At 41.4% G+C, this 27,293-nt stretch overlaps 3 protein-coding genes and 1 non-coding gene across 5 annotated transcripts; 3 read left to right on the top strand and 1 right to left on the bottom strand.

Moving 5' to 3' along the window:
- The first annotated feature begins 179 nt into the window (after nt 1-179).
- Nucleotides 180-26,827, top strand: dachs (unconventional myosin-IXb-like dachs). 2 transcript variants are annotated; one of them, XM_017090394.4, is made up of 9 exons: nt 180-483; nt 11,989-12,467; nt 12,943-13,160; nt 20,189-20,472; nt 20,590-21,219; nt 22,139-22,843; nt 23,857-25,528; nt 25,591-25,748; nt 26,087-26,827. In XM_017090394.4, exons 2-9 carry the CDS (start codon nt 12,028-12,030, stop codon nt 26,396-26,398), a joined length of 4,419 nt encoding a protein of 1,472 aa, XP_016945883.3. In that variant the 5' UTR covers nt 180-483; nt 11,989-12,027; the 3' UTR covers nt 26,399-26,827. The 2 variants fall into 2 exon arrangements, with proteins under 2 accessions (XP_016945883.3, XP_016945884.3); XM_017090395.4 differs by lacking the exons at nt 180-483; nt 11,989-12,467; nt 12,943-13,160 and adding an exon at nt 15,162-16,252.
- CheA29a (Chemosensory protein A 29a) lies at nt 13,558-14,437 on the top strand. Its single transcript, XM_017083013.4, has 2 exons — nt 13,558-13,648; nt 13,705-14,437. The coding sequence occupies exons 1-2, from the start codon at nt 13,568-13,570 to the stop codon at nt 14,182-14,184; spliced, it is 561 nt and encodes a 186-aa protein (XP_016938502.4). The 5' UTR covers nt 13,558-13,567; the 3' UTR covers nt 14,185-14,437.
- Nucleotides 18,825-18,896, bottom strand: TRNAD-GUC (transfer RNA aspartic acid (anticodon GUC)). Its single transcript has one exon. It is a non-coding gene; the product is annotated as a tRNA-Asp (tRNA).
- LOC108021601 (uncharacterized) lies at nt 19,273-19,931 on the top strand. Its single transcript, XM_017090397.4, has one exon. The coding sequence runs from the start codon at nt 19,327-19,329 to the stop codon at nt 19,738-19,740; it is 414 nt and encodes a 137-aa protein (XP_016945886.3). The 5' UTR covers nt 19,273-19,326; the 3' UTR covers nt 19,741-19,931.
- Nucleotides 26,828-27,293: the final 466 nt, after the last annotated feature.

The raw sequence follows: 27,293 nt of genomic DNA, 5'->3' as shown, positions 1-27,293 counted from the left end.
GTTAGTACCAAATTTTTTTTGTTAAGGGAAATACTTTTTATATCAAAGACAATTGATAAGCCCCTAACATGTTGCATGCAACAAGTTGCAAGTCGACCGAGCCGAAGACAGTCTTCGGGAAAAGACAGTCTTCAGATTTACTGCAACACTACAGATTGTTTCTTGAGGTCGCCCCGTACGGTAGTCCCCATCGGTCTGTGCTCGCAACTCAAGTCGATCTCCTGGAGACATCGTAATCTCCTCGAGGCGCGCGCAGTGAATTGTGCTGGTGCTGACAGTGTAACGCTTGATAGAATAATAAATAATAAGAATAAGAGGGGGAGAACCACAAAGAAATGTGGCCAAGCTGCCATAAATAAAGTGCGGATTTCAAACGAGACGATAAATCTATTCCCGAAACGGGCACGCAATCGAGGGAATTCGAATTCAGCTTACGGTTCGTTTGCGTTTGCGTTTGGATAGGTTCAGGTTCCGCTGAGAGCGGTAAGTACGCAATTACCTTGGCACCGGGAAGGGTCACTTCGCCGGCGATTTATGTGTGTGTCGGTTGTGGCCCGGGGTCTTGGGTCTTGGGTGTTTAGGTGTTGGCGTTCCCGCTGGGCGCCCTCGGTTTCCATTCTCCCATCCTCGTTCTGGGTGTACTCATCCCCATTAAATGACAAATGAACATGTTGCCGTGCCATCATCAGCGCTCCTCAGAGCTTTTCCTTGATTGAATTGAAATATCCACAAGGTTGGGGGATAAATGTATCTAAAGGATGGGGGAACCTCGGCAGCTCGCATGATTTGAGTAGCAACTTTTGTCATTCCCAAAAAGATAAGGGGCACGAGAGGCACTGGCACATAAAAGGCAGCTCCCAGTTGCCAGACATCGATTCCTTCGTGTCGTCGCTTTTTGTCCATTTAAAAGTCGAAGAATGTGAGGGGTTCTCTTAAATGTATGTATGGATATGTCAGTGAGGGTTCTTTCTTAATAAATTTGAAACACAGTATAACAGGCTGTTTATATTAAAACTTTTTACTGTAATGTTAGGAATAAATGTATTTTGATTATGTAGTTCTTTAGTAAGGGTTCTTAATAAATTCAAAACAATATATAAAAGTATGTTTATATAAGAAGTTGTTCTTGAAATGTTAGGAATATGTGTATTTCGGTTATAGGTTCTTCAAAAAGTCATTTCGAAAAGATTTTTCTGATTTTAAGTCCTTGTAATGTCTTTATTTTTCTTACCCAATTAAACCTTTAAAGAATTAGATAGCCATAAACCAATAAACCAGTAAAGCCTCTCAATTCTTGACAGCTCTCATTAGAATCTCGGGAAGACCCTCGATAAATAAGCTACCGCAGTGAAATTTACTCGTTAGTTTCCTTTAGTGGATTGCGTGTCTGGATAGAACCACCTGTGGTGCGAAAGTGCTGGATCTCCGGACCCGCGAACAGTTGAGAAAACAATTTAATTTCTGCGGATGCAAAGGGTTAATTTTAACCCATTCCGATAAGCTAGAGGGCGCTGGAGGTTGGTCTTCCTGGGAAGATTTATGGGCCTAAGTTTGATGGAAAACTCTTTCTAGCACGCACCCTAAACCAATTTAGAATGTTCTACAGGAATAGTGTTATATAAGCCTGTAGGCTTTGATTCTTTCGTTATTGTGCAGCCAACGAACAACTTAATTACGGCTATTTACACGCAATAAGAACATCCCCCTGAAAACACAACTTATAAGATCTGGATGATGTATTAATTAAAGGGTATCATAACAACGAAATCGTAGTCGAGAACATATCTTTATTACTAACTAATAGTAAAATAAGTGAGCATATTTCGATATTAAAATATTATTTAATTTCATCAATCCACAGAACATGTTTACTTCCCAACCAAAGTTAGCTAGATGTATACCATAAGATATCTTTAATAACTCGAAATGAATAGGAAATTTGGAAGGTATTATAAAGGTATTATTGAATTTAGAATTTTACGTAGAAACACAATTTGTGATAGAAAGATAGCCCGTTTATCAACAAGGAGTGCCCAAAATTAGTGCACTCCATCCGAGATACATTCTCTCGAAAGACCTATTGGTGGATCATTTAGCATTATATGGTCTGGGACTCAGCTCCCATCCCACTCGCACCATTCTCAGGCTGTCAGGGCCCTTCAGCCCCTCCCTGGAAAGACCTTATCGCGAATGTTGCGGTGGGCAACGCATTTCATTTCACCCATCCCAGTATTGTGCATCACCAGTATTGTGTATTGCAAATCGTCGTCTGCCGATGGACTGATGGGAATACGAATGCATCAATGTCAGCCAGACAGACGACACTTTTACATCTGTCACTCGGGCGGAATGGCTCCTCCTCCTCGGTCCCCATGTCCATATCCCCCTGCCTAACCTCTCATAAGTATTTTATAAAGTTTCTCTTAAAAGTATTTCGCTGGCGGGAGACATACGTTTCTGTTTCACATCCGTTTCGGCTGATTTTGATCAGATGCAATTCAATTTACAATTCACTTTCTTCGCAGACAATGCGATGCAGCAAATAATGCATGTACGAGTATAACGTTCCACTTGGCTGACAGGCGTTGTTAGACCTCCGGTTTTTCATCATCCTCCGTGGTCGTCATCCCATCCGCTTACTGTATCATAAAGATTTATGCCAATTTTTTGTCTTCATATGCCCACAAAGGGTATTTTATTTCGGTAGATCGTTTGTCTTTGTTACGACGCACTGAAAACCAGGTTATAAGTTTATACTATAGATTATACTTTCGAACTTAACGAGGACACCCTGTTAAAATTTGAAAGTAATCAGATTACCATTAATAAAAAAAAATGTTACAATGATTTTGAAACTGCAATATTGAATTCTTACCATATTTACTATACAGAGATGGAAGAATCACAGATCATTCTTTGTTAATAAAAATATATTATAATAGATAACTATTTATCAACAAAATAAAGAAATTTTCTTTATTTATCTATCTTAAAGGCATATGATATTGTAGGATGCTTTAAAATAATAGTTATCAAATATTGTGAAAATTTAAATTAATATAAATAACCCAATTGAAACTTATTAAAACCATTATGATCACTCTTTCTTAGGTGATATTTTAGGATCCTTTAAAATTATAGTTATTAAATAGAGTGAAAAATTGAACTAACTTAAATAACCCAAACGAAACTCATCAAAACCATTATGATCACCATTTCTAAGGGTATAATATAGGATCCTTTAATATTATAGTTATTAAATAGAGTGAAAATGTAAATTTATATAAATAACCCAAACGAAACTTATCAAAACCATTACGATCACCATTTCTAAGGTGATCCCAGCTTCGATCCGAATCCTTGGGATTTTTTTCTCGTTTTCGCTGGCTGTCGCGATGGGGTTGCCGCCATAAACCAGTTCCTTGGCTCCCTGTCCTCGACGATCTCTGGAGGTATTTGTTTGGCACGACATTTGCTTCTTGGCTGGCCCGATGTTGTGTTGCTGGCCTGTCTGAATGGCAGCCGCCCGCCTCCGATTTAGCCATGGTGGCGATTCTGGTGACGATGGCTATGACGTCGTCTCCGCTGTCCCATCCAGGCAGAACCCCTCCAGTGGCGGAGTCACTTCATGTCGTCACGCAAACTTTAATTCGTTCATTAATTCAGCCGGCAAACGGTTAGCCGGTTCGGTGGGCGTGGAAGTAGCTGGAAGTGTTAATTAGTTGTTAGTGTCTCCGCCTGGCCGACGAGGATATATATTTAATGAGCGCCTTGGGAACTCCAATGTCAACCGTGAGTGCCTCTGCTTAGTGGCCAGCCAACTGCTTATTAATCTATCCAGATAAGAGCAATATATAAGACCAAGGTAGCAAATGGATTGGGCGGTTTAAGATTTGTCAACTAAGCGTGCTGTCAGATTCGGAAAGTTAAGATCATGCTATTAAGACCAACTCCTAAGATAAAGAAAGGTTTTTCTTAGGCATTCCATAACAAAACTAATTTTAAAATATTTTGAAAATATATTATTGAAAATGATCTATTAGGATAAGGGGTATAAATGGTTTATAGTATACAGTTAAAACTCAAAAATCTTATAGATCGACTTATCAAATTCGGCTAACTTTTCCTTCAGCCCTGTTACTTTTCCGAATTGATACCTTTTCCAGCATTTGGATCGGATATTTTTAGCCGCAGCTCCTGCCAGGTGATTTCCATAATTGTGTAAATTGCCTGGTGTGTCGAATCAGCATTTCCACTTTTGAGAAATTCCTGTTGTCTGCGAGAAGGAACAGTCACAAATTAGTGGCCCAGGAACTGAGCTTGGCGATCTACAGACCAATTGCAGAACCCTTGCGAATAAATTCCACCAGGCAATTTTGACCCTGGTCCCGACGATCGACTGCGCAGGTGATGTTAGGTGGGTTCCAATCCCGGGATTGGGCCCCCAAGCGGACCTCCTCCTCCAGAATCCCCTCCATCTTCGGCTGTTGTGGGTGTGCAGCTGTGTGTGCTGTCAACCATCCACTGATCCATACTGCCCATGCGGAAATACTACCAACCAAGGGTGTGCAATTGCCTTGGCCATTGCCATAGTCATAGCTCTCTGGCCATGGCAATTGCGATTGCATTTTCTTTATCGCATCCTGCACAAATTACAAAAATATTTCACGTTCCTCGGGGTTTGGCCAACTTACTATATATGTGAGTCTGTGCTTGGGATGGAGCTGGGGCCTTCGTGGGTCACTTGCCCATCGAACGTGTCCACATTTGTTTGGCCACAAAGACCCATTGAGGAATTCCCAATCCCAGTCCCTGTCCCGATCCTCGTGCTCTTTGACTTGCCGCGTGGGAGAGATAGATAAATATGTGCTTTGCCATAGAAGATTTACCCATAGCAGGTTACTTACTCAATTGCAAGTCTTAGAAGTTTGGCCTTTGTTTTACGGAATTAAGCCTCTTAGATCGGAAGATCTTGCAAAATAAAGAGCAGTATCGTCATATTTAGTATCAGCAATCTAGCAAGAGATTATAAAAAATTATTACTCAAAAATTGCCTGTTGATTAACCCGTTTTTACACGCGGTCTACTCACTTAAAATCAATTGCCGTAAGGGGACTCATAACGATAAAAAATTGGAGTAGCCAGTTAGCTAAAGTAATTGCCAGGAAACAGGTTACATCAAATTGGGTCGGGATTAGTTAGCCTGCGATGATAAGGGGGTGGATTTTATAATTTTTAGCAGGCATGACCCAATTAAAAACCACGTTATGTGAGGAAAAATGGTTAATAGAAGTTTTTAATGCATAAGAAAACTTATCTTGAGTGTTGGGGCGTTCTTAAGCGTTTATCATTATTTATCCTTAATATAGCATTGAAAGAGTAACGGATCTTACGAAACCACCTAATTAGTATGAAAAATCTATTATAAAGATTCAGCTAATTGGTTTGTTTACCCTTGACGGTAAAACAGTTAGGCTCCAAGATCAGGGGATAGCCAAAGGTCAAGTTGAAGCCGTCTGCAGGCGATCGATCTTCCACTCGCAGCGACGCCAACTGACTGATGAAGGCTTATGCAATGGCGAGTTTTGCAATTCATAAATATTAACAGTGGGGATCGAACACTTTTTTTTACCATTAAAAGCCAGAGAAGTCCCGGCACGGCAGCCGTCTAATTGTTTGCCTCCATTTATTGGCGATCGATATCGATATCTAGCCAATGCCAATGCCAATGCCAATGCCAATACCAATGTGCAGCGCCGTCGGAATGGTGAGGACAAGTTTTTGTGGGCCAACCACGAACGTGATCTTGGCCAGGTCCTTAGCGGGCTACACGTGCTGGCATCCACATCCACTGGCATCATGATGCGACTCGATATTGCGTAACCTGCACGCGACAAGAAATTTAACGCAGTGGGGATAGATCGATGGATGCACAGTGGAGGTCAAATATATAGGTTTTTAAATAAGGGTCGTTTAAAAACTTTATATTAAAACATTACTATAAGAATATTCTAGAGAAATAACAAACTCAACTGGATAGTTACAACAAAATATGATTTATCTATAATAAAAAGAATCTCTTAACTTACTGAAATGCTACCAGAAAGGTGAGAAGTAGCAAGAAAAACAACTAAGAAAGTTTATAAAATCCATACATTTCTCTCAATTTCTAATATTTAATTTTTAAAAATAAATATACCGGAATATCCAAAAAAGGTAAATTTTTATAGATCATTAGAAGGCAGAGTTTTGCAAAAAGAAACTGAGAACATGGAAATAAAACCATTATTTAAAAAAAAAATTTAATATTTTTTTTAAATCGTCGTTTATAAGGCAGAAATACTACCGAAAATCATAAAAAACTGAGAACATAGAAATAAAAAGTTGGGATAATATTTTTTCAAAAGTAATAATAGTTTCTTGAAAAATTAATACAAAACGATTACCTAGTTCCTTGGCAACAATTGTAAGAGGACTTATATCTATTATGGAGCGATCGTCGTGCTTCAAATTGGCATTGTTGGAGTTGGATCTAAAGCTGGAGCGATGTGCCTTGTTGGGGCCTAATGCAATTAAGATTCGATTAAAAGTTTTCACACACCTTTGGATGGGATGAAATGGGTTGGGATGGGATGGCAGGTGGGCTGGTGTTCGAGTGGGATGGCGAATAGAGCGGGACTCCCACATAAATTAGCACGTTACGTGCTGTTGAGTGTGCTGCCGCTTTGTGCTTTCCGCTTTCCGTTTCCTCATCCGTTTCCGCTTCTGGTTCTCTGGTGCCAAGTACTTTCCATTTTCCATCTGGTACTCTTCGGGGGGTTCCGATCCCCTGTCCCCAGTGATCCCAATGATTCCCAGATCCCCGCCCTCGGCTCCTGGGCTCCGTTCGTGACCGAAACCCCAACTTCTCTCGCTGCTGGTTCTTTGTTTATGGCTGTGAAATTCGCAAATTGAATCTTGCACAGGTTGAAGACTGTCTTCCCGCCTTTTCCACCATCATCACAGCATCTCTCGCAGCTTGAGCTATGCACACGTAATTATCCTTAAAGCCAGAAACGTGACGATATTTGCAATTTTCATGCATTTAAGTTCCGTTGAAAATGTTCGGCAGGAATGCGAATATTAATGTCGAATGCGAACTCAAAGCGGAATCGAAATTCGCATACAAAGTTGCCGATTCGCGGGATAAACTGCAGTTTTTTTTAGTCTTAACTGGGTACCATTTAATTGTAGCCCTAAGCGGAAATCGGGGTTACCCACTGTTGAAAGCTTAATCAATTTAATTGCGATCATCTCATTAACAAGGTTAAGATACATATATGATTTTTGAGACTGTACATTTACTTAAATTTATGTTCATAAAAGACATCTAGTTGAGTTTTTGCTTAGGTGTCTTTTTGTTGTTTTGTATTATTATATATTTTTATTAAAATTTGAGGACTTTATAAAACCTTTTGGAACTTCCATAACTCGAACATCAATCTGCCAAGTAAAAAATTCCAGTTACAAACACTTTTAGTTGGGAAAAAAATATTTAAAAATTGAATTCATAGAATTCCAAATGGAATTTAAGTTTAGGAAGTTCTACTTAAGGAATTTAAACTGTACTTTAACAATATATTTCAAAAGTTTAATTATGAAAACTAAGCAAAAAGTAAAAAAAACATATATGACTGCATTACAAACATTGATCTTCATAGAAAATGATTATTTATGCCTCAAATCCGCTTAGTTCCCAGTGAGAGATGGTCAAATTCTGCAGTACAATACAAGGACGCAGACAATTGGGTAGAACAACGGGCAGAACAAACGCGATTACCAAATCAACAAGGGCAACAACCACACGGCAACCCAGCTGAATTCATTGAGTTTCGACTGCCTTCGTCTGTCGACTCGATTCGCAAAAATATTTCTCAATGTCTAACCCGAGGCCATGGCCATGGAGTCGTCCGGATCTCCAAAGGTAGAGACCGTCCAGACCCTGGCCACCACCACCTATTAATCAAAATCTCTTGATCTACACAAATCCGTACACTGCGAGAAACTGTCGTATCGTCGAAATTTAAACATTTGAGGCTATATAATTGGGCGGCAAGAAGCTTTCTTGGAGTGTGGCCAAGTTCGAGGCCAGCATCCGCAGCCCCACCACGTTGATGGACGACCAAGACGCCAGGGCTCCGACTTCGACATTGACTCTCCAGCAAAAACTTCATCTCTCTGGCCTACACAGATCCACAAAATTGGGGTTTGGTATGAAGGAAACTATCATTGAGCGACAGAATAAATTTTTATTTCTTATGGTTATATTTATAACCAGATACTTAAATTACCAGTTAAAAAATAAAATAATACAAATTAGTTTAATTGAAAAGAACATTCGACAGTTTTATTAATTTTTGTCTAAATATTTTTATTGTTTAAAAATACTTTTCATGTTTATAAGTTAGAGTTGATTTAATAATAATTGTTATAGTATATAATGGCTTATTATCAAGCTAAAATTTTTTACACAGAGATAATTATGACATTCTCAAATTGAGTATTTGTGTTCTCAATTTGAGGATACTCATACTGAGGAAAGTTGAATTCATTTTAAGAGAATAAACTTGAATTGATTACAAAAATCTCAATTTGAGAAACACTATAGTGTTCCATTATATTATTTAAGTACCCATTTTTACCCATTTTTTACCCATTTCTATCAATCCTTGCTTTATAAAATGGATATATTTCATATACATTTTACATATATCTAACTGAGGAGTATAGTGTAGTAAAAGTTCTAACAAAACTGTGCAATTTTAAAAGATGAAATTCTTCTTGATTTGTTTAAAAACAAGCTGAAAGGCACCATGATCAAACAATGTTGACTAGTGTAATTTTTATTGGAGATTGGCGGGGGCGGTGTTCGACCCTTGGCAGGGATTCAGGGATTCTGGGATCTCTGGGAGTGGGGAGGAAACATGCGGTAAATCACAAAAGCGAGCCACGATACCACGATGCGATACCAGCTGTTGTTATTGGGGGCCCTGACTAATCCCGGCGAAGGAGTTGGTGCCCTTGGCTCTTTATTAAATTAAGTTAAATCATGTAATTTCCATGTAGCGAGTCAAAAGTGCACTTCTTATGCGCTGAGCACTTCGGGGGAGGAGTTCGAGTTCTAGAACCGAGAGAAGGGCCTGATCCTAGACCTGTAATCATCTGCAGGCATGGGAAATTGCTCAGTCGATGCCTTCAAATTGATTGTAAATGTTTGCCCAGACGGTCTTTAAGTATATCTCAAAAGTTCAACTTTGGAGGACATCTGTATTAAATTAACCTTCTAAAATGTATATACTGATATTTGGATTTGATCAATTAATCCTTTTTTAATAAATAGCTTGGTCTTCATATTCTTAACTATAGTATTCTGGAAAATTAACTTCTTGATAAAAGACTAAATATCATATAGACAGTGATTTCTTTTGTTATTTTTAGGATTGCAAGGAAGATTATTCCAAAATAAAATCATCATAATAATATATCATGGCAAATCTATGGTTTTTTGGGGTTATCATCTGTAGTTATTTACCATTAGGCGTATTTGGTATCTGTGCCATGCAGATCCATATCCCAACGGTGAACCACTTCCCACTCTAAATGAATGGAGCTGGAAGAAACATTTCTATCTGTCCAAACTTTAGCTTACTTATTAATTCATACCTCAGTGGTACGAATGCTGATTTGTTGAACTGGCAGCGAATGCAAATTGCCACGAGGCCCCCCACATGAGAATGCGATCCAAAGGGTCCGAAGGGAGGGGCCTGGAGAACTTTCTGGCGACCCACAGCAGCGTTTGTCTTGCACTTTACAGATTGGAGTGGAAATTGTATATCGTACTCGTAGTTAGAATAAATAAATTTCCGTCGGGGGCCCAGGTAGCTTAGGTAGCCCAACTAGCCGAGGTATTCCAGCGAACGGGTCTGGACGGACCAACTTCAGCTCCACCTCCATCTGCATCTTGAGATCCAGAACCACTCCATCTACCCCCCGCCCTCCAATGGCCTGCATATTTATGAGATTTATTTTATTTTATGCGATGTCGCTACCTGATACTGATACGGATACTCCAGCTCCTCCTGCTGTCCGTGTGCATTTATTAGATGACATATTTTATTCATTCTCAAAGGACGGCACCGGGCGATTAGCCATGTTTAGATAGCCAAATTGTTCCGGCTGGCATGGCTGCCGTTTCGTTTCCGCTGGCTAAGCCGATTTATGGCCAAACATTTCCTTGGCCGTGTAATCTGTCAGCCGCCAGAGATAGTCTTCATGGGCAAGTGGAGCCAATCAGCAGCAATAAATTGACAAAATCAAAGTACTAGATTGTTGGCCCGGTGGGAATAGCCCTTTCTGGATAACCCCTTCTTCTTAGAAAAGCCTCTCCTCACATATTGCGTAATAAACCAGAAGTTGATCGGATATCTGCGATCTCAGACAGACTTTTACAGAGAGAGAAAGCCAGACTGGACAGATGATCTTAGCCTTATAAATAATAATATTTATATAGATGAGGAAATTCTTAAAGGCTATTTATGAACGATCTGAAACCCATCTTATTTTTATCAGATCTAAAAAATCTTTTTTAATGTGGTGTCGGAATCTAAGCTTCTCAAAAACTATCAAAACAAGTGCTTTGTTATTATGAAAAATGAGGCTAATATCAAGATATCCTTAGTAGATTTTCCTGATACATTTAATTTTCCAGAGATTGTGATGTTATGAATAGTTATAAGACATTATAATATATCAAGTTCTGAATTTCTGACCGATTTCGCTGACGTTTTAGCCTTCCTGTTCCTTTCTTTCTGGTCAAACGGCGCCGCCCGCTGTGTTGACATTGAAAAATGCCGACGCCAGCGGCCTGGTCTCCGATTTCTGCTGCTGCTGATGGCGGCCACATGTTCCTCCACACACGTCCAACACTTTATGACAATCATTTGAGTTAATTGCCAGCGGGCAGGGTCTTTGGAGGACCACACGGGCAAGTTGGCGGCGTGTGGCGTAAATACTGCGTCTCATTTGGCCAGGCCACTCATCTGTTTAGCCGCGCTTGCAACATGTTGCATGGAGCCTCGGGATCGGGATCGGGATCGGGATCTCCATCTCCCTGAGCAGTTGCATCTCCTCGAGCAGCCCCGCCTCCAGATCAGATCCATTCCCACAGAGCTGGGCAGTAAAAGGCATTAGCGTCCGTGTCTGTCACCTTCGTCATGGTCACGCTAATCGTGGTAATCGGCTGCGCCAATAAACCGACAGGTTTATGGACCTGCAGACGCGGAAGCCAGCCCACTCCTCCTCCTTCCCATCCTCCTGCGCCCAGACGCATGCGCACTTGATTTAAAAGCAATTAAAATGCGAATTGATGTCGCGATTGATTTTCTGGCGACGGCAGCACTTGCTAAAAGCAGGCCAAATTGGCTAAATCTACTTTCCCCAGACAGCAAAGTTCCACTTCAATTTGTTATGGGCTTAATTTGCTAAGTACTCTCTCCAGACTTTTTAACATATTTACAAAGTAATATCAACTAACTTCCATTGCGAATTTGTTCGGCAAAGGATATTCTACCTTTGATGATCCTAACAAAACTTTTGCGTTTTTGAATTAGTCGTTGTATATTAAATATTACCCTATGTCCTATGTCCTCAGACAGTTTTTAAAACCTTTTCAAGTTTATTAAGATTTAAAAATAATGGTATTAATAAATAAAGTATATAAAGAATAATTCTACATTTTAAACTTGAGTGATTTTATAGCTATGGCTATTATAGCGAATATATTACGTTTTTGAGCAAATTCATTTATATTATTTGGTATTATTTATTATTATTATTATTATTATATAATATGTTTAATTTTTAAACAAAACAATAGTTAAATTAAATAGTTTAAGAAGTGATTTAAAGGATGTTTTAACTGATTGTAATTTTCTCTCCTTCTTTATTCAGCTGTTGACCCTTTGATGGGTCAATCAGGATGAGGCTGCTATGTTGCTGCCGGACCAGACGTACGCCGACTACGACGTGGGTCGCCACCAGCTGCTGACCTACCACAAGAGCAGGGGTCGCGGCCTGAAGGCCAAGGGGCAGCGCTCCAAGAGCTCCGATGCCAGCAGCAGCAGCTACGAACGAACGGCGGACTTCTTCGAGAACATACCGGACTTCCTGGGGGACTCCCTTCCGACATTTCTCTACAGTCCGCAGGAGCAGCAGGATAGGCTGCGACTGGGACAGGAACAGGATCGGGATCGGGACCAGGATCATGAGGATGAAGACGAGGATGGGCTACAGGCGGGGGATCAGGAGAGCGAGAGCACCAGCCAGAGCGACAACTGCGAGGACGACGATGTCCTGCGACTGTGCGAGGACTTCCTGTGTCGCCATCGCATGCGACCCGACTTCTTCTGCCAGTATCACAAGGCAGTCAGGTGAGCTTCCCTCTTTTTTAAGAAGTTCTATATTGCTTAATTATATTATATCCATTTTTTAAACTAAACCACTTTAGTTTAAAGAATGATTTTTTGGTTAACCTTAATAAAGTTCTTCTTACACCTAGAAAGTTAAAAAACATATCATTAACATATTATAGTATTATTACTTTCCTAGCCATTTTACAAGGTAGTTCATGAGTTTAAATATTTTAACATTCCGAATCAGTTTCCATTTTTATTGAAAAGTAAAGTTATAATCATTACAGGACATTATGATCTCAAATTGTTGTTTATAAGTTTGAGTATTATAACAATCTTATCCAGTTTTCTTTATAAGCTAAAGTATTATATTGTTATTATTAATAGACAAGATATACTTATAATGTTTTTAATAAAACTGGGTATCGTAACATTCTTAACCAGTTTTGTATTTTTTTTATAAGCTAAAATATTAAAACTCTCTTATTTATAGTTCAACGACGCCGTCACCAAAGCAAAGGAAAACCTCAACCCCTGTTGCGGAGCGCATTTCCATTTCTCCGCCAGGAAAAGCCAAAACAGAGGTAAAGGACTTTAAATCAAGTAGGCCCAATGCCGTGGTGGAGAGGTTTTCCAAGTTCTCGGCCATTTATACACTGCCTGTGCCGAAGAGGAAAAAGGCGTGCAATAAAACCACGGGAAATATAACAGGTAGGGATTTACCCAATTTATTCTATAATTATACATTCTTAGTATAACTAATAGCTAATTAAAAAATGTATAATCAGAGTAACAATTATATTTTAAAATGTATTTCTATTAAATTCACATTGTTTTTCATAAAGAATATCCTATATGTACATTGCTATGGGTTTTCAACTCAAGAGAACTCAAATATTATGTAAAGCTCGATGTAATTCATAAACATTTCTCACCGTAGGCACGTGTTGGGATAAAACACATGGGTCTGTTTTTCCTGTAACATCAGAATTAGCCACTCCCCTTAATTATCAGGCATTAACCAATGATTATAGACAATTTAATTGACATTTAACATGCGACAGTTTTGCTAACTGCTCCCAATAAATAGAAATGATGGGCAAAGCTATTCCTTAGTTATGAAATTAAATCGTTTCAATTCGGCCAAAATGGCTCTTTGGCAGCTTCGAGGTTTTCTGATCCTGTGGACGGTCTCGGCGGTAAATAAAAAACTACTATCCCTTAGATTTTACTGATCTAGATCTTGGACTTACAGTGCTTAGGAAAGACTTTAGATGCCCGAATGGAATCCTTTACTTGTCCAGAAGGAGAGGAGGAAACGCTCTTCAGTTGTGAGACACGACTGATTGGAAGGGATCGAATGTTAAATGGAACGTTCACAAACCATGTCGACCTCGATGACAGCTTCGAAGTTTGGTTAAATATTCTGCAATTTAAGAATGGAGAGTGGGTCCAAGGAAACATCAATTTGCGCCTCAGGGCCTGTGACTATTTGACAAAATTCTTTGGCAAATATTTCCTACCAATGATCAAGGACACAAATGTTCCTCCAGTCGAAGAGTTGTGCCCTTTCCGAAAGGGCGAATATTATATTAGGAACGGCAAGATGGAACCGCAGAATTGGCCAACACTGTTATACCGAGGCTTAAACAAATTCAATATTGATTTTGTAAGGAATGGCAAAAGCACGGGGGGCTTTAGGATTCTTATCGATCTTTCAGAACCAGAAAGATAGCCTGCAAGTAGGAACGAATTAATTGTGAATTAAATAGATACATTTTAAAAGCAGGGTAGTATAAAAAATTACATATAAATATTGATGTTTAAAATCAAAAAGTAATTGTCCTTTAAATTTATTTGGAAAAAAGCGTTTTAACAAATTCATATATGGAATATAAATGTTTCCCAAAATCTTGCAAAAAGCAGGGAGACTTAATTACATAAATATTTTAATTTTATCTGTCTAAAATTTTTGGTTGACAATATAAGCGATACCTAAATGTATTACAAATATACTTGAACATTCTAACTTTCCCCTTGGCTTCCAAAAACCGTTTTATTTATTTTCGAAATTTAAATTGAGGCCGGAAATCTTGTTGAAGTATCGATTGCCAGTACACGTTCGATAGATTTTCAAGCAGTGCATATAAACAAAGCAGTCGTAAAAAGACGTAAGGTAAATGTAGATAAGTATACGTCAAGTAAATGTAGAAAAACAGACCGTTAATTTAAAAAAGAAATTGAATTAAAAATTTGTTACCTTAGAATAGTAAACTTAATGCATTTGGTCGTAATATTTTAGTATACTTAGAATCGTTGGGATAATATTCTGTTGTAGTTTTTCCCCGAAACAAAAAGCAAATCATGTAAACACATTTCTGAACCAATTTGCATTTTCAGTGCAGTTTTTTTTGGCTCTTGGCTGTGGGAAATGCAAAATGCGGCAAAACAACAAACAATCGTTGCTAATTAACACGCGACCAGTAAAACTAGACGGTGGGCGGCGGGTGGGGTTGTAGGTGGTGGTCGGGGTTCAAACACTTGACCCCATATTTGAACAACTGCACGTAGACGCAGCGCATCTCGGAAGGTAGAGCCTTTTACCTGTTAGAAAAGTTACCCTACCTGTGGAGCGGGAGAGCATTTTACCAGAATGGTATGAGATGGGAAAAAGAGAGCGAGCAGATCTTAGGGAGCCTCTGCGAAGAAACGGAGGCGATCAGTCTGCGGCTGGAGTTTGAATCGCTCGCATCGGGTGCTCGCGTCCAACCCATATTACCTGTATATCGCCCCCTCTCTCTCGCTCTTTTAAGCGATCCCCAAGTGAAACCATAGCTGAAAAGCCCAATTAAAGTTTATAATTAATCGGTGAAGAGGTCAAACGACTGACTGGCTGGCTGGAGAGTTGAAAGTGCCAGCGAATCAATCCGTGAAAAGAAAACCCCATCCCATACATCTCCCCCCGTCTCACCTCAGTGGCAGACACCAGTATACCATATAATACTGGTGTACCTTCGAGGTATCTAAGCGCACATCTACACTGGGTACCAGTGTACCTGGAGTTAAAGTTGGAAACTCGTTTTTCAAAACCAAAAAGACGAAAAAAAAAAAGTCTGCACAAAACGAGAAAATAAGCGCGGTCGCGGGTAGAAAAAAAATAAAGCACAATAATATAAGAAAAGCAAAAGCAGATCCAGAACCAAAAGCAGACCCGAACCCATAGCCATACCATAGCATACCCAAAACCTGACCGTCAGGCTCCCTGTGATTTGGTTTGGTTTTTGGCCGCCGCTCGCCCTTCTGCATTCTTTTCGCTTGTTTACTTATTTTTCGTGTGCTGTGCGGTTGCTTCACTTGTTGCAGCTGCACATATCTTTCAACCTCTCTCTCTTCGAATACAATATATACACACATATATATTCGGACGCGGATTCGGGTTCGGTTTGTATGGCATAGATATATAGATACGGTGCCTGAAAAGAGCCTGTGCGGAAAACGAAAAACGAAATACGAATACGAGTACGAGTACGAAAACCAGTTCCTCTCCTCGGTTTTGGTATCGGTATAGCCATGGGTATGATGGTGCAGGTATAGGTGTAGTGCGCCGATCGGTGAGAGCCTGTATACGGAATTATTCAAATAAGAAAATCGCCGTCTTGGTCTTCGTCTTCGCCGTTGGTCGTCGTCGTGGCCACACAAATGTTCAACAACGATGGCCACATTGGGCCTGTCAAAAGTCTTTATACTGGATAAATATTTTACCGAATTGCAAAAATTTTGGGAGACGGAGAAGAAGCTGCAGGGTGAGTTGGATAATATCCCTGGGAGTAAGCGAAGATGTTAGTTTTCAGTTTGTTGCTTAAGTCTTTTGTGTGGTTGTATTGAAAGGTGGAAGAGATAGCGGGATCCTAAGTAAATATTATTGAAATCAGTCAAATGTTATAGAAAACATTCTAGAAATTCAAAAACCATAAACAATTTAGATGATTAATCCAAGTTTGTTTCTTAAGTCTTTCGTATGGTTATATTAGAAGTAGCAGTATCCTGCAAATATGTTATTATAAAATAAAAACATCTCTAAATCTTCTTAAAAAAAGCAACAATATGAGTTCGTTGATACCATAATATTATGGATGACATCCTAATACTTTATTTACCATAAACAATATACACTTTTATTTGAAGTTTGTTGCTTAAGTCTTTCGATTGATGTTCCTTAAAAAGTTAGGAGGTATTAAACATGTTTAGATCTCTATAACAGACATCTGAAAATTCCAAAAGGACTAAGTGCAATTGTGAAGCATGAAAAACAATCATGTCGTGTTTAAGTTTGTTTCTTAAGTCTTTTGATTGGTTTGAATGATTTTTTCATCGTATAACATAAGCTTTTAATAGTTACTTATATAGAAAACTTTTAGTTCGATGAATTGTTTATTTACTTATCTCCAACGTTTAATGAGTAATTGCAACTAATTTTATATAGTTTTACACAGTTTAGTAGAGCTTGAAACTCTCTTAAAATAGTTATACTGTTACTAAGCTTGGGCAGCTAATAAATCGTCATTTTGAACACGATTTAATAACAGATATAATAATCATAATTACTTTACCTAAGCTCCGTTCCACACATTTTTCATTGACCTTAATGATCAAGCATTGGTTTCTTTTCTGGACTGTCTGTCTAAAGTGTCAGTTGATTGGTTCTCGATCTACTTGGCGTTACCATCTTTGGCCGCTGGCTTGTGTTTTTCAATCAACCTCCATGAGCACTCGCCTTCGATCGCATTCATATTCATAATCATCGGCAATAACTACAAACCGTATTCGCTTATATGGATGTAGATGGCTGGTTGTATGGGTGTCGCTTGCCTCTCGACTTGCAACATTTCATTTGTGCGACGCGACTGTTCCTCCACTCCACTCCTGACTTTTCCCTTCTCCCCAAGAGCCCCCGTTCCTTACCAAAGATATCTTGAGCTTGGCGACCAGTTTGGGCCAACTTTGTTACTCAGATTCCAAGAAATTTTCTCCCCATCTCCACAACATGCAAAAACCGAGACTTTAAATTGTAAAACCTCCAGGAAAAGCCAATAAAACTAATTACCAATCTATTAAAAATGTTCCAAAACTTATTTTAATTCTGCTTTCCATTGTGAAATTATCAGCAGTTAATTGGTAGAGGCAAATAAATGCCTGATTTGTCGCTCACTAAATTGGAAAAGGTCTAAAAAGCCTCAACATATTCGCTTGACTTCGATGGAAGGCCTTTCTGTACCTTTTTCTGTCGCTTTTGTCTTATATTTCTCGAGTGCAACTTTGGGCCACAGGAAAGACAAAAAAAACCTACACCAAAACTGGTTTCCTCTGTCAGAGGTAAAGTCATCAATGATATTGTTTTTTGTATTTTGTCGACTCTGATTTTGCTGTAAGCTTCGCTCTGACTCTCTGTTTTGGTCCAAAGGTATTTATACCTTGGCTGGCCGTACGCCTCTCCAAAGTTTTCCTCGTTTTTCATTAGCTAATTAATTTGATTTCCAGCTTGGTCTGTAAAAATGAGTAGACAGGTTTTCTCATAGGCATTAGCTTAATAAAATCTCGTTAGTTGGCCAGCGTTTTCGAGGCGTTGGGGCTGTAACAATGACCTCTCGGCCCTGTTTTGAAAGTCTTCATAAATCAGTGGGCTTTATAAGCTGTTCGTCTAGTCGCCCCATTGATCTTCAGTTCTAGATGTACACAAGTCTTTTGAACTCTGTTTCCACCTGCCGCCAAAATTGTGTTTCATCTTTGCGCTTTCGGTGTCTCTATTTTTATTCGAACTCCGGCGAAATTGGTTCATTAACATTTTATGCAAATGCTCACCATCCATAACTATTAAAGTGACTTTTGCTGCTCCATCGGCACAAGACCATCCAAGCGATTCGCGTGCACAAATGCCTGTTGGCCTAGGCGAAATTAATCGGTGTGAATTGAATTTCGCTGTATTAAGCTGTTAATTAGAACCGAACAAATTCCTTTTCGCCATAATGAAGATTTCCATTTAGTCAGCTGAGGGAGTGCTTATAAGGGAGATCTGAACTTGCTTCCATTATATTCAGGCTTTAAACAAAACAAAAGATCTTAAAATATCTAATTAAATAATATATGTTTTTTAATAATAAAATCCCTATTGACATTTTAAAATATGTTTCAAAATGGAATAGTTTATCTAGATAAACATTAATTTTCGTATTTACATTAACTTCTAACCACACTTGCCGTAATCTTATAAGAATTAAAATTTTTAAGATCAGTTTTAAAGTTTAATACTTGTAAAGAGCTTAAAAAAGAGAATGTTAACAAGAAAAAAAAGAAAAATCAAAAAAAAATTTCATACGTCTCCCCGACGGGGAATTGAACCCCGGTCTCCCGCGTGACAGGCGGGGATACTAACCACTATACTATCGAGGACGGTGAACGACACTAGCCAAAAGTGCTATTTCCGAATTTCTGCTTTTCTTTCATGTTCAAAATAAGACTGCCTCCAGATGGCGCCAGGTACGCGAGCGCCACCTATCTCTACAGGCAGTGACGTCACTGACCATATAAGAGGACTCCCAACTTTTAAGCAAAACCAACCCTAGATTTTTATTTTTGCGGAAACATTATGAACGGAAATGATTATCTCATCTAAACCACTATTACACTTTTGGTGGATGATGTAATAGCGGTAAAAAAGTTTTGCCGTGTCGAAAACATATACACATGGTGTAATTTGTCATATATTCCCAGGTTTCTTATCGTTTGATAATTATTTGAAAGATATTTAATTGGCTTTCAATGCATAACAACTAGACATAGAAGTATTTCACTCATAATTTGAAACTACACTGTATTGACAATGAAAAACGAACCCATTCCTGAGGTGGACATGAGAACGGTGGCCCAAAATGCAGAGGTTCAGCGGAAAGGCATTCTGGGCTTTGCGCCCCGAATCGGAATGGTGATCGTGGACTACGACGATCTGGACAGGATCGACAACTTCTATCTGGAGAGCCAGAAGTACCGGGACTACTATCGGGATCCGCACAACATGTTGCACAAACCACCACGCTTCCGCCAGCATCAGGGAAAATGTGGCATCAAACTGGACCACAGTGTGCACCATTTGACCCAGCCGATCCAGTGGGTCGAGGAGAGGCGCCCACTGGTCTATCCCCTTTCGAAGGACACCGCCATGAGGCTGGGCATGCCGATCTCACCCATGATCAGAGGGCGCCATGACCAGTCCTCATCCGTTTCCTTCCTTCGCTAGACCAAGAGGGTTCCACACGTTCGCAGGCGAGCTGAGGTCCTTTGTGAGGACCTTGCTCCGATTTAATGAAGGCATCTGCAGGACCCAATGGCATTTGCAAAGGATCTGAGCTCATCTGACAACGTATGATGAAATATAGGGGGTCAACCAAATTATTATGTATACCTTTGTGGGTCTGATAAAGATATTTATTAAAAAGAATCTGTTCCGAATTATTAAATGTATATATTTGCACAAGATTTTATGAAATGTGCTGTTCATAAATATTATTCATCAAATATGATATTAAAGATTACAAAACCAAGACTAAGATGTGGGGTTGTGGTGCTGCATATGAGGACAATGTATTATTTCCTGTTTAAAATATATTATACATTTTATTTTAATTATATTTAGTTAGTAGGTATTCATGTAGGACCTTTTTTTAAACTATTTCATTTTCTTACAGATGCATCTTCATCCAATGAGGCAGTGCATCTGCAGCAGCGTCTCAAAAGCCTGAGCACCGAGCTGGTTACTCTGCGAAATCGACTGCATGTGGGCCAAGGACCTGGTCAGGGTCAGAACCAGACCCAAAACCAGGGAAATGGTTCCCCAGGGAACTCGGGTCCCAAGGCCAACAACTTTGACTTGAATGTCTCCAGTCCCAATCTCAACCTGAGTTCCAGTGGGGCACATCTTTCCGCCAGCGCAGTGCAACAGCACACCAATGGACATCACACGGCAACGAAGGTGGGTTAATCCTTATAATCCTATCTAGGATTTGGAAAATATGATAAAAATGTATTAAAAATCTAGCTTAAATATTGTAAACTAATCAATATGTTTATTTTTTCACCCATTAAATAGAATCACAACTTCAGCCAGACGCTGCCAGCAAACTCGGGCTCTGGAGGAGCAGGTGCAGCGGTGGTGTCGGCGAGGAACACCTCGATTCCGCACCCACTTCCGCACCAGCTGGGCGAGAAGACGGGCCTGTCACACCATCAGACAGGCAGTGGACATGGCCAGTCCACCGGGACACTGCCGCACATGGGCAGCCTGGGAAACATCCTGGGGCATGGTTCCCACTCGCACTCGCACTCCCACTCCCTTGCCCCGGCCAACAGCAACTCCAACACGCTGCCCATGCGCTCCTCCAACTCAGGACACCTGGGCATTAGTGGAGGAGGAGCAGGAGGAGGAGGAGGATCAGGAGGAGGTGGCGGTGGTGGAGGGCACCATCTCAGCCACGCCCACAGCCAGCAATTGCCATTCATCCCGCAGTCGAAGCACGCCAATCCCTGCCAGAGTGTGAAGACCCTGCCCTTTGGATTCGGATTCGCCGGAGGTCAGCAGAAGCTGCAGCAGCAACAGCAGCAGCAGATGGCCAAATCCCTGCCCAGGGACATGCAGGACCTGATCCACCTATCAGGACCCCTCACCGAACACGCCGTAATGAGAACCCTGCAGGCCAGATTCAACGAACAGCGGTACTTTGTGAGTATTAGCGGGAAACGCCTCTTCAAACCACCTCTGCAGACACCGAAGATTGTGATCTTCCACCAGAAACCGGTCCCGGAGACGGGTCTCCAGCAATTATTGTGATAGTTTGTCATTAAAACCCAGCTCCGTTTGCACTCGGCCCCAGATTAACTGCTAATTTCGACAATTACTCGGCGGAAGGCAAAAGGAAGTCGATCTGGTCTAGTCTTGGGGGGATTGAGGTGGAATGGGAATGGGTATCAGAATGGCAACCGGAGCTGCGGATGAGGTGTGAGCATACTGATTCCGCCAGGTGGGGCTTGGATCGGGTTTTACACATTTGCCGATAGTGTTTACCCATTAAATAGCCCAGAGATAGTTGTTTATTAGCTACGATTAGTTAAAACGAAATATACATATACTTTTGTGCGAGGCATTTCTAATAGAATTGTTAGTTTTCTAATTTAAATTTTAAAATGTCTTCGCAATTCGCTTTGAAAAAAAGGCAAAATAAGTTAAGCATTTTAGAAAAAAATCTCTAAAAAGTAGTTCTTATATAACCCTATGAATTTTCGGGCGACTTAATTTATAATATTTTGAAAAAATTATTTCTATAGCGACTGATGTTCTATTCAGAACTAACTTGATTGAAAATAAGAAAATGTATCTACATTTTTAGGTTGATATCATTTTTAACATCCAGGTATTTAGATACAAATTTGTATTAGTGTAATTTTGAAAAGATTATATTTCTTTTATAATTTAAAACCAATTATTTCAAATATAATTATCCCTTTAAGTTACTGGATGACCTTGTTGTCCGAAGTACTTCTCATTTAATTTTTCCCCGAATTTATCCAAAGACCTCCTCCAAAGCTGTTGACTCACCTCGCTAATTAATGTACTGCCATTTATCTTGCTCCATGTTTTTCAGACGAATGTGGGTCCGATCTTGCTGTCCATCAATCCGTACCTGGACGTGGGCAACCCGCTGACCCTCACCTCCACCCGCGCCCTGCCGCTGGCCCCGCAGCTGCAAAAGATCGTCCAAGAGGCAGTGCGTCAGCAGAGTGAGACTGGCTATCCGCAGGCCATCATCCTGTCGGGCACCTCGGGAGCCGGCAAGACGGCCAATGCGATGCTGATGCTCCGTCAGCTCTTCGCCATCGCCGGCGGAGGTCCGGAGACGGATGCCTTCAAGCACCTGGCCGCCGCCTTTACGGTCCTGAGATCCCTGGGCTCGGCCAAGACCACCACCAACTCGGAGTCCAGTCGCATTGGCCAGTTCATCGAGGTGCAGGTCACGGATGGAGCTCTCTACCGCACCAAGATCCACTGCTACTTCCTGGACCAGACGCGCGTCATCCGCCCGCTGCCCAAGGAGAAGAACTACCACATCTTCTACCAACTGCTGGCGGGGCTCAGCCGGGAGGAGCGCCAGAAGCTCCACTTGGAGGGCTACTCGCCGGCCAATCTGAGGTATCTGCGGGGGGATATCGGCCAGAACGAGCAGGAGGATGCAGGGAGGTTCCAGGCCTGGAAGACCTGCCTCGGCATCCTGGGCATTCCGTTCCTGGACGTGGTCCGTGTCCTGGCCGCCGTTTTGCTGCTGGGAAATGTTCAGTTCATCGACGGTGGGGTAAGTAGTACGGTTTTATAATGGGTAACTTAAAGGGAAATCTAACATATTACTCATTTAATATATTAGCTATTGGAAAAACAAGATTTTTGAGTTAATAATGCATAAAAAATCCTTTAGTGTAAATGTTTCTCTTATTTCTTTGCTAGAAGAAACCTATGAATATGTTTATTTCAAAAATAGTATGTATTAGTAAATTAGCGATATATTTTTAATTTAAAAACTAAATATAAAAACGTATATATATATATTTAATGCAGTTTAATTGCGCTAAAATAGATGTGTTAAAAACGGAAACAATATTTTAAAGAGCCATCTATATCTTATGTCTGCACATAGCCGCCACCTATCGGTGAATTTGGCCTCAGCTTGAATTTATAGTTAGCCAACAGGCTTGGCGATGCTACTTTGGTGTTTTGGTTAGAGTGCTGGCTCTCGAAACCGTTCGCGCGGGTTCGACTCCACCTCGGACCTTCATCATCTATTATTTCTCGTGCTGATGGTAAAGGTAATTTACGACTGAAAAAACAATGTTTGAGAACTTATACTGAGCGAGAAATATTTTTGTAAAATACTTAACTTAATAACTTAATAATAGTATAGGTCTACCTTTTTGTATCATTAAAATTAATAATTTGTTTTAAATCATATCTGGTAAGCCAATTTTGTGTTGTAAGATAATATCATATCCTATACCATTTAAATCCTTTGTTATCAGTCGGTTTGAAGACGTCTTTGTCTTGACCTTTCGTAATGAAATTTTATTTTGAAGTATTAGTTAGGATTTATTTTTTGACTTTAAAAGATGTGTCATGATGATCTATTGCCAACACATTGTTGGGATTGTTGATACATTTTAAATTATAAGACAATATTATGAGTTAGGATCAAAACGGAGCAAGTCTCTTTAGAGATCAAATATAATTGGAGATTACAGAAGGGTCTCACCACTTCTACCTACTATTTGTTAATATTATAAAATACTAAACTAAGGACTTCTATTCCCTTTACAGGGCCTCGAGGTGGACGTAAAGGGGGAGACGGAGTTGAACTCGGTGGCCAGTCTGCTGGGCGTTCCGCCGGCTGCGCTCTTCCGCGGCCTGACCACCCGGACGCACAACGTCCGTGGCCAGCTGGTGAAATCCGTGTGCGGCGATGGCGATGCCAACATGACGCGGGACTGCCTGGCCAAGGCGCTCTACTGCCGCACGGTGGCCACCATTGTGCGTCGGGCCAACAGCCTGAAGCGCCTGGGCTCCACGCTGGGCACCCTCAGCTCGGACTCCAATGAATCGGTGCACAACCAGGCGGATGCCGCCTCCCAGCATGCCTCCACAATTGGCGGTGGCAATGCGGGCTCCAAGTCGATGGCGGCCCTGAACAATGCGGTGCGTCATGCCACCGATGGCTTCATCGGCATCCTGGACATGTTCGGCTTCGAGGAGCCCTCGCCGCATGCCCACCTGGAGCATCTGTGCATCAACCTGTGCGCGGAGACCATGCAGCACTTCTACAACACGCACATCTTCAAGTCCTCGGTGGAATCCTGCCGCGACGAGGGCATCGTGTGCGACACCGAGGTGGACTACGTGGACAATGTGCCCTGCATCGATCTGATTTCCTCGCTGCGCACCGGACTGCTCAGCATGCTGGACGCCGAGTGCTCCGTGAGGGGCACCGCCGAGAGCTATGTGGCCAAGCTGAAGGTGCAGCATCGCTGCTCCACTCGCTTGGAGTCGAAACCCACCGCCGAGCCACATGATCCGCGCATGTTCCTTATCCGTCACTTTGCCGGAAGGGTGGAGTACGACACCACCGACTTCCTGGACACGAATAGGGATGTGGTGCCCGATGATTTGGTGGCCGTGTTCTACAAGCACACCTGCAACTTTGGCTTTGCCACCCATCTCTTTGGCTCCGAGCTGAAGGCTCTGTATGCCCAGCAGCAGGCTCCAAGGGGCCTCAGTTTCCGGATCTCGCCCACCTCGCACTCGGATCTGCTGAACGGGGATGAGCCGGTGTCCACGTTGACCCAGGACTTCCACACTAGGTTGGACAATCTGCTGAGGACCTTGGTGCATGCCAGGCCGCATTTTGTGCGCTGCATCCGGAGCAACGGCAACGAGGCAGCAGGAAGCTTCGATCGTGCCACGGTGGTGCGTCAGATCAGATCCCTGCAGGTCCTGGAGACGGTTAACCTGATGGCCAGTGGCTTCCCGCACCGCATGCGCTTCAAGCAGTTCAACGCCCGCTACCGGATGCTGGCCCCCTTCCGCCTGCTGCGGCGCAGCGAGGACAAGGCTCTGGAGGATTGCCAGCTGATCCTGCAGTACGCCATGGAGCTGCCACCGGTGCTGGATGGCTCCGTCACCCTGGCCTGGGCCCCGGGCAAGCGGCACGTCTTCCTCAGCGAGGGCATCCGCCAGCACTTGGAGCACTTGAGAACTGAGATTCGGCACAAGAGCGCCACCCTGATGCAGGCCACCTGGCGGGGCTGGTGGTGGCGCAAGAAGGTGGGCACTGGGGCGGTAAAACGCTCGAGGGCCCAAGGTCACCATCCGGGGCAGTCGGGTGCTGCTCCTCTGCCGGTGACCAAGGGAACACAGAACACGAGTGCCCAGAACAAGGCCGCATCCTCCACAATGGCCGCCCTGGCCGCCGTGGCAGCTGCTGCTCCCAGTTCAGGTGAGAGTCCTCTTTGGGTAATCTCCACCTCCCATCTAAGCCCCTAACTTTTTTATCCGCAGTACCACGCCTTTCCGCCAAGTCAACGAACCTGGGGATCGGAGGCACAGTGGCCAGACCAAGACCACAACCCATCGCTGGGACTCCCCCGCCGGATCCGCAGGAGAAGTGCGACCAGAAGATCATACAGCAGACCTGTAACCTTTTCGGACTGGATTTGGTAGGTGTTTTTTAGAAAGATCCAAAAGAATCCTAAAAATTAAGATATAATATATTAGCCCTCAACAAGTATCCTAAGTTATTCAACCGAAAATCTAACTACTTTAAACCCATATGACCTGACTTTAAACTTTTCTTGTTAAGCTAAACTGTTGTTCTGGAAAAATCAAACTAACTAGACTACCTGTTGTATAATAATATTAATGATACGAGTATGTTACTATAAAAATATTTATGATAATATATGTGTTCAAAGTTGTTAGTTTATGGTTTGATTGGAAATTAAAATATTGGTTTCTGTTAAATATTTTTAAATTTACAACAATTCTTATTTTTCAGGAACGTCCACCACCCGTTCCGCCCTCGCGAGCCTACACGATCTCCGGAAACTCAAAGCTGGGCTATCCGCAGAGCCGGGTAATGAAGATGACCTTTCCGGAGGAGAGCCAGTCGGATGCGCAGCAGCTGAAGAAGGGCGAGGTGGTGACCGTGATGGGGGCCTCCACCGGTCGGGGTCACCTTCTCGTGGAGCACAAGGGCCAGAGCTTCCATGTGCCTTTCCAGTACATGGAGCTAATCACTTCGGAATCTCCTGTTGGATCCAACCTGCCTCCGATTCCAACTGGCCAGCCCAATGGTGTAAAAATTTAAACACGGGGATTTGGGCCATTATTAGATTTAAATATCTTCTGATAGCCCACCTGATCATAGACTGTAAATATTTCACTTGATAGATTTAATAAGAACCATTATATTTGTACGAATCGCATGCAAACTGAGGTGCTCTAATTTGCCCCGAATTTCCGTAGTATTATTATTGTCGCGTTATAAATAGACGCCGATCGATAGGTTGTAGCTTCAAATACATACCCACAAGTGCCAATCAATTAAGTTCTTCCAATTATATCATAAGTATTTTACATGTTATTGAGATTACTTTTTAGTACCCTAAGTAATTACATACGTTTTTACAAAACCATTCAAACTTATATTCGCATTTATTTAAGATTTGTGTATTTTCTTCGATTAAGGTTCATCACAACATTCAAATAAACGAAGCATGCATTTACAAATTTTAAATATTTTGTTTCAGTAAGGGAAGTTACTAAACCAGTAAAATGGTAATCCCAAATATGGTACAAAACCAAAGCAATAGTAATATATGGTGTTGTATGAAATGTTGAATTGGCTATTTGCCGTCGGGGTGGACTAAGGATATGAATACTTTATAAGGCTTCAAATGTATTTTAGTCCAGGTGACAAACATCTCCAAAATTATGTTACCCTCTGAAAGGGAATGGGTACACAAAGGTTACCTTTTCAAAAACATGGTTCCAAAATAATTTAGGAAAACGATTAACTACATAGTTTTAAAATATTCCTATGTTTAAAAATGATCACTTATCCTAGAATATTTTTAATTATTGGTACTAATATATTTTGCAAAATTACTAGTTGAGTACCGCTACTAAATTCCAGATGGTCACCCTTAATGGGGGCTCTGTTAACGGCAAAGTTGTCTACAAGTCCACAGAATGTTACGCCA

This window comes from Drosophila suzukii, chromosome 2L (assembly GCF_043229965.1).
Source record: "Drosophila suzukii chromosome 2L, CBGP_Dsuzu_IsoJpt1.0, whole genome shotgun sequence".
Classification (NCBI taxonomy): Eukaryota; Metazoa; Arthropoda; class Insecta; order Diptera; family Drosophilidae; genus Drosophila; species Drosophila suzukii.
Note: the sequence above shows the minus strand (reverse complement) of the source record. Positions and strands in the feature narration are given on the sequence as shown.